Source organism: Octodon degus, unplaced genomic scaffold, assembly GCF_000260255.1.
Source record: "Octodon degus isolate 3935 unplaced genomic scaffold, OctDeg1.0 scaffold00062, whole genome shotgun sequence".
NCBI classification, from domain to species: Eukaryota; Metazoa; Chordata; class Mammalia; order Rodentia; family Octodontidae; genus Octodon; species Octodon degus.
In genome coordinates this window covers 12,483,748-12,491,154 of record NW_004524638.1, presented here as the reverse complement: position 1 = coordinate 12,491,154, position 7,407 = coordinate 12,483,748, and the positions used below count along the sequence as shown (strand labels likewise).

The 7,407-nt window shown below is 54.8% G+C and overlaps 1 protein-coding gene across 1 annotated transcript; it reads right to left on the bottom strand.

Moving 5' to 3' along the window:
• Positions 1 to 2,216: 2,216 nt before the first annotated feature.
• On the bottom strand, positions 2,217 to 3,671 carry Gpr148 (G protein-coupled receptor 148). The gene has a single exon (XM_004634471.2). The coding sequence runs from the start codon at positions 3,669 to 3,671 to the stop codon at positions 2,598 to 2,600; it is 1,074 nt and encodes a 357-aa protein (XP_004634528.1). The 3' UTR covers positions 2,217 to 2,597.
• Between the last annotated feature and the right edge of the window lie 3,736 nt (positions 3,672 to 7,407).

The following is a 7,407-nucleotide window of genomic DNA, read 5'->3' as shown; positions in this document are numbered from 1 at the left end:
GACTGTCTCCATTCTGACTGAGCCTGACCCCATCTCCTCATATTGATATGTAGAGAGCTGGCTGGACTCCTGTTTATCCTTCAGTTGGCCTTAAGCAATGTGCATTGGTCTAGCTGAGGTGCTGGTGATGGTCTTTGAAGGTGCCATGTGTGTTTCCGTGGTAACCTACACCTGCTGCTCTTTAATGTGAGCCGGGTTGAGACAGGACGGTAGAGCTAATGCTCCGCAGCGCCAGCTGGGATCGAGCCTCGAGACAGAGGCTAGGACTTCCTGGGACTGGAAAGGCTACACCAAAGCTGAAGCACCAGACTTTCCAAAACATTAGATACTATATAATGCAGATTACTCTCTGCATATAGCAGAGGTAAATTGAGGCCACCCACCTAGCTCAGCTCATAGCAGTCTCTTTCCCACAGTTCTCAGTCAATCCTCAAGCCACTCCCCCACTGAATAAAACTGGGTGAGACCCTGGGTCTGGGTCACTCTCTTGGTTCCAGAAAGCCATCTTCATGACTGGACTTAGAGCCCCTTGACTCCCCAATGATTTTTTTTTAATTTTTTTTTATTTTAATTTATGCATGTGTGTATGTGTGTGTGTGTGTGTGTGTGTGGCCAGCTCAGCTCAGCCCACCAGGGGGCGGGGGCTGGCTGGCATGTGGTGCTGGGGGATTGAACCGCGGTCACCTGTGCTTTAGCTAAGCTTGTTTTAAATAGGTGCTTTAGACCACTGAGCCATCTCACCAGCCCCTCCCCAATGATTTAAGATATAATTTTCTTTCTTTCTTTTTTTGGCGGAACCAGGGATTGAACTCAGATCCTTGCGTTTGCCAGTCAAGAGCTTATCCTACTGAGCCATCTCCCGGCCCCTTGAAGATATAATTTAGTGTCTTTATTTTCACCATGGGTTGCATTGTAAGTGGTAGATTGGAATCAATTTGATGGGATTCCAATAACATAACTTTGGGATTACAAATATTGGCTTCTTGGACCGAGATGAGGACCTGGAAGAGTCTCCTACAAGTTTCTTTTGCTATTGTACCAAATTATCCAAAATCATGATGGGTTAAAACAACACCAATGCATGATCTTCCCATTCTGAAAAGTAGTAGTATAGAGAACAGCTTACTGAATCGGAGTAAGGAGTTGGCAGGGCTGTGCCTCTTCTGAGGCTCACAGGGAAAATCAGTTCCCTTCCTTTTGCAGCATAGAGAGCCTGCCAGTTCTCCTTGGCCTGTGGCCCCTCCCAGTCTTCACAACCTGCAGCACAGTATCTTTCCCTGGCTCCCTGCCTCTCACTGGCCACCCTCATTTCCTGGCCTCTTCCCACCCGCTTCCTTCCCTGGCAGGGAAGTGTGACTGTACTGGGCCACTCTCAGGGCCCTCCACAGCCGCCCTCCCCAGATCCTCCGCAGGGCCTTGCCCACCTGCAGAACATACCCCAGCAGAGCCCTGACAGCCAAGGTGTTTTCCAGTTTCTCAATTTGGATCCCAGCTCATTTATTTTGAGAATGTTTTTCTTTTCGGGGAGAACATGCATGAGCACTCCTATAAAGTCTGCATTTTGATATATAACTTTTTTTTTTTTTGAGACAGAGTCTCATGAAGTTGCCCAGACTGGGCTTGAAACTGCAATCCTCCGATTTCAGCCAGCCAGAGTGCGGGGTGACAGATGTGCCACCATACCTGGCTGGAGCATGATTATGTCAGCCTAATGTCTAACAACGCAAGGAGCTACGGCACAGTCCTGCGGCCATAGTGTTTCTTCTTGTTATCCACAGCGCCTTACTTCCTGAGTGCTTTGTGAGTTGAGTATGTGCTACTCATTTTTTGGAGGTTCATTTATGGTGGAGGTGCTCTAAGACCTGAACTGAAACTCAGGTCTTGTGGAAGAACCATGCCAACCAGGGTACAGTTTCCCAATCAGTGAAATACTTTGAGACCCTCCCTGACCCTGCCTGGAGGGTGGCTTTCATTTAAAAGTCCTCAAAGAACTGTCTTCCCCTGCACAAAACTGCTCATGCAGCCAAGTCCCTTGCCGCTGCCCTCTACAAAGGCCGATGTCTTCAGTCTTGACTTGTTGTGAGGGCATGATATTTTGGGATTCCAGCTCTGTGGTGGCATCTCTGTGACGCTTCCTGCTGAAGCATGTCCTGGAAGACCCTCCAGGCGCTCCCTTCCCAGAGGCCCCGGGTCTCAGGAATCAGCAGATCTCCCAAGTTGCAGCCCTCAGAGTGTTGTGACCTGTGTGTCTGTTAGCAGTGACACTCCTGCTAACCATGGACAGCAACCGGTCAAGGCCTCACCCCTCTTAGAACATAGCCTGCTTGGATGAGCTTTGTTTACTTTCATTCTGAAGCCGTGACTCTGCTTGGTGTCCAGGCTCAGTGGCAGGGTGCAGGGGGCCCCTCGTGCGTCCAGCTTGGTGTCCTGCTGCTTGGCAAACCACAGCAGGAACGTGGGGAAGAAACAGGCTATCACCCAGATAACGGCCTGTTTTCACTAGAAGAGCGCATTTTCTACTTCACAATTAACAAAATGTTAAAAATTATCATCCGAGTTGCTCCTAAAGGGCTGAAGATGCCTTCAGCATGTAGTTCTTAACCTCGGCCTGCCAGATTGTAGGCCTGGTAGCTTTGGGAAACGGTACAGATGTCCCCTTGCCTCCTGGATGAGAAGTGGCCCCGGATTACCCCCAGCAGCTGGCGGTAGCGGAGCATGTACAGGTACGGGAGCAGGGCGCGGGGAAGCATCATGAACACCTCGCTGTTGGTTGCCAGGAGCCACCTGTGAGCGCTGTCAGTGATGTGGTGGTACTTGGCCAGCATGACGTCCAGGGAGAACACCACCCCCGCGCCCACGTACAGCGTGATCAGCACCATGTGGATGAGCAGGGTGCCCCTGGCTCGCGAGTAGCCCTGCGCACAGCCGCCTGAAGGCCTGGCCTCTACGTAAATCCTCCAGAAGCAGTAGGTGATGACGGCTGCACAGAGAAAGAGGACGCACAGGGTGCAGGTGTGGGTGATGGTGGCCAGGGAGCCGTGACTCTGCTTGGTGTCCAGGCTCAGTGGCAGGGTGCAGGAGGCCCCTCGCGTGCCCAGCTTGGCGTCCTGCTGCTTGGCAAACCACAGCAGGAACGTGGGGAAGAAACAGGCTATCACCCAGATAAGGGCCACAGTCTTCCGCGCAGCCCTGCCGGATGAGAAGGACAGGTAGTGCAGAGGGTGCGAGACCGCCAGGTAGGCGTGCAGCACAGTGGCCGTGAAGGACAGCACGGTGCTGATGTAGGCAACGAAGACGCCGTCTCTGAGGATGCCGCAGACGATGCGGCCCAGCTCCCAGCCCCCCAGGTTGCTGGAGGAGATGAACGTGCGGAAGACAATGTAGGCAAGGTCTGAGAGGAGGATGTTGGCCAGCAGCAGGTAGTGTGGCTGCTGCCGCAGCCGCGGGTTCCGCAGGATGGTCACCAGCAGCAGGGGGCTCAGGGCCAGCGTGGCTGCAGCCATGAGGCTGGAGGGAAGCAAGAGCCAGCGCAGAGCCGACGTGGGCTCCCTCATGTCCCTGAGGTCCTGGGAGGCATTGCTGGCCTCCTGTGGCAGGCAGGCGGTCTTGCTGAGGAGCTCGGCTGGAGTCGGCCAGGCTGCGGAGCTCAGGGAGCAAGGCTTACTCCCCATGTTGCCCGTAGGTGTGGCCGGCTGCAGGTGGTCCATTTTGTACCTGTCTGACATGCTGACCTGTCCTTCAGGAGTCGTGGTGTTGTCCTTTTTCTGTAGAGATGCCAGGCTGGGCCTTAGGAAGATCTGCTTTGACAAAGGTAAAAACTGAAATTTAGTTCTGACGTGGCTCCTGTGTTTACACAGCTCCTTGCAACTGTGGGTGTGGGTGCCTGAAGCAGAGCACCCGTCAGGCAGGGAATGGGACCATGAGCATGGGGTCCCCACACCAGCGAGACGCACTCGCAGGCAGCGCGTGGGGCAGGCTCCCTCCGTTGGTCTGGGCCTGGGGCCGCCAGCCAAGGACAGCAGCAGCCACCATGGAGCTAGGCTGGCTGAGCCGCGGGCCTGCCTGGTCCCTGGCCTGCCGCCGCGGACTCAGAAAACGGGGCTGTTCTGGGAGAGCTTGGACGTGTCCGCGTGCATCCCCACAGGGCCCCAGCTGGCTGCTCCTACGTCCGTGTGCATGTGCACCTGCGCACATGCCCGTATGCCGCCCCTCAGGGCTCCGTGCAGAAGTTCTCTGCAGTCACAAGCCCTCACCTGGCTTGTGTGGGTTTTGTGTGTGATAGGAATGTCTTTGCCACTGAGGAAGAGGAGGCCCGGCTCACAGACGCATAGGAGCTGGTGGGGAGGAGCAGAGGGGAGAAAAGATCGTTGGACAGCAGATCCCAGGGCAAGTGGGACAAGTTGGCTGTTGGTCACGCACTGTGGCGGGTCCACGGCCTAAGTTGCTGCACCGCGGGGGCGCGGGCCCAACTGAGCCCCCTCCCACAGTGTGTGGGCAGCTTGCCTCACTCGTCTCTTTGTGCTACTTTCCTGAACTGTGAAACAGGGACACTGTCGAAACTGACAGCATGGAAACACTGCAGAAATCCAGGGGTGTTTTTATGAATTTTTTAAAGTGTGTGTGTGTGTGTGTGTGTGTGTGTGTGTGTGTGTGTGTGTGTGTTTAAACTGCAATCCCGGGACCAGGGAGAAGGTTCAGTGGAGTAAATGCTTCCCTGGCAAGCACAAGGGCCTGAGTTCAATCCCCAGTTCCGCCAAAAAATAAATAATAAACTGCAATCCCTCCAAGGCCTCAGTGCCGCTGCCAGCAAGCTTTCTGGTCATCACTTCAAAGCACTGTCCCCAGAGAACCTTGCCCCAAATCTACTGCAGCCGCCATAGCCTGGCCACTCCCCAGGCGGGGATTTCAGGGGAACCTTCCTGAGAGCAAGTGGAAGATGTGTAGGGTCAGAGGGAGACAGGAATCTCAAACCCTGAGCCCTGTAACATGGATGCGTACTGCCTGCGCCTGGCCAGGAGGTGCTATCCACCGCTGGCCCCTTCAGTCATCAGCCTTCGTACCACTCCTTGCCCTCTCCTTTTGCTCTGTACACAGCGGTATCCTCCTCCCTGGACTGCAGAGGAAATCTGGCTCTACCTCTCCTGCGTGGTCTTGACCCATTACTTAGCTGCTCTGGACCTCTGTGTCCCTTCCAAGGGCCTGTGGTGGCCTCATGTGTCTCAGAGGGTACAACAGGTCACCCACAGTGACTGTGCTCAGCACAAGGCAGCCTCCCTCCTAAAGGTGCTGCCCAGGCTGGCTCAGCCCTCGAAGCGCTGGGACGTGGTAGGACAAGTAAGGCACCGAGCAGCTGAACCTCCTTAATTCACACGCTGGGAGAATCACCAGGAAGCGTTCCGAGGTGCTTTCTTCTCATCCACAAGCCCTTTCTCGAACGAGTTCTGTTCTCCTGTCAGAGTCCCCTCTCCACACCTCCTGATGCCTGCTCCTACACTGGCCAGGGCTGCAGTGCCTCACTCTGGTGGTGCATTATGGGCCCAAAGCGTGCTTCTGAGGCTGCACATCTCCCTCTCAAGAGAAACCACCATGCCAGGGGACTGGACCTGCCTTTCCGCTTCTGCTGTTCTGCCTGTACTCCTTAGGTGCCTCTCAGTGCTTCTGTAAACTCCACTGCATGTCTAACTGGCCTCAGGCCAGGAGAGGGCAGAGGCCTCCCCAGAACAGGCACGTAGGGTGGGATCCGGGGGCCTCCACCATCCAGCTCTGCAGAACAGCCATGCAGTCCTTGTCTTTGAAAGCAGACTCCCAGAGCAAAGGAAACTTGTTCATGATAACCACAGAGCAAAAATGTGGCTAAGAGCTACATCCTGCTGATAGCCTGCAGCAGGAGTGACAAGCACAAGCTCCTGGGAGGCGGCATGGTGGAACCCTGCAGTGAATGATCTGCTAAGTGCACTAAGAGCTGCCTTCTGCTGAGAACAAGTTTATGACTGAAAAGTACACAGAGCAATCCCCTCAAAGTGAACACCACTCTGGTCCCACCTGTCCTTGCTGGCCTGCCCTTCCTCACTGGCCTCCCTCCAAAATGAAGATGTGGGTACCCGGGGCCAGCCCTGCATAGATAGGTAGATTTGCCTTGTTATGACAGAGTCATGAGGCAGTAGGGGCACTGGTTCTGGTCACCCTCAACCCGTGATGTCTGCTCCATCCCCACCCTCAGCCTGAGTTGAGATGGCCCTGCTGGTGTGGGTTCTAACCAGGCTTGGACTGACACAGGAGGCACACAGCTCAAAAGTTCCCTTTAGAAACCCAATCTTGGGGCTGGAGAGATGGCTCAGTGGTCTAAAGCACCTACTTAGAACAAGCTTGACAAAGCACAGGTGACCATGTTCGATCCCCCAGCACCACATGCCAGCCAGCCGCGCCCCCTGGTGGGCTGAGCTGGCCACACACACACACACACACACACTAAATAAATGTAAAAAAAAAAAAAGAAACCCAATCTTGGTTTTTCACTGTACCTTGATAGTCTGAAGATGCTGGAGCCCTCTAGGCAGCTGGAGACAAACTGAAATTGTGTGTGTGTGTGTGTGTGTGTGTGTGTGCTGGGCGGGTGCTACAAACATGTTTTAAACTGCAGAAGGCCAAGCTCTCCAGCCTCTCCCGCCCGACATCAGCACTACAGTGACCTCACTGTGAAGCTGTGGCTGTTGGAGCAGCAGGCAGGTTGTTTTGCAAAGTCCACACTGCTCTACAAAGAGGGGAAAGAAGGCAGGACACTGAGACCCTTGGCAGGCAGGGCCCGACAAGTGGCACTGCAAGGGGTGTTGGGTCAGTAGGAAGCTAGCTGCCCCGCACGTAGGCTTCCTGTTGCCGTCCCTCCCAGATCAGCATCCGGCCGACACTGACTTACTGTGACATCAAGATGAGGCTCCGGGCTCAGAGAGTGGGCAGCAAGGTGGCCGATTCCCACAGCAGAAGCCCCAGCCCTCGGCGTCTCCCTGTAGCAGCCATCGACCGGCCAGGACTACCCAGCCAGCAAGGATGGAAACAGCTCTGGGGCTTCTGGCAGCAATACAGTGTCTCTCAGCAACTGGCCGCGTCACCCCACCAGGCGCAGGCCAGGGGCAGGGGCAGGGGCAGAAGTCTCCACCCACGGCACACCCATTGTTGGAGAGTGGGGCGGGTCCCCATGCAGCCAGGGTGAAGCACGGAATCGACAGCACGGCCACTCCTTTTATGCAGATTACTTCGTTCTCAGAAAACCTACTGAGCAGGGGAAAATGGAGGTGAACATGCGATCTGTTAATTTCCCAAGGACATCTAGCAAGTAAGTGGTAAAATACAGCAATGTCACACTCCAAATCCTGCGTTATTTTCACCCTCACACCATCAGCCTTTTTCCAC

Bases quoted from the DNA above. Each gene is read 5' to 3' on its own strand.
- Gpr148 (XM_004634471.2), bottom strand. From the start codon at position 3,671: ATGGGGAGTAAGCCTTGCTCCCTGAGCTCCGCAGCCTGGCCGACTCCA.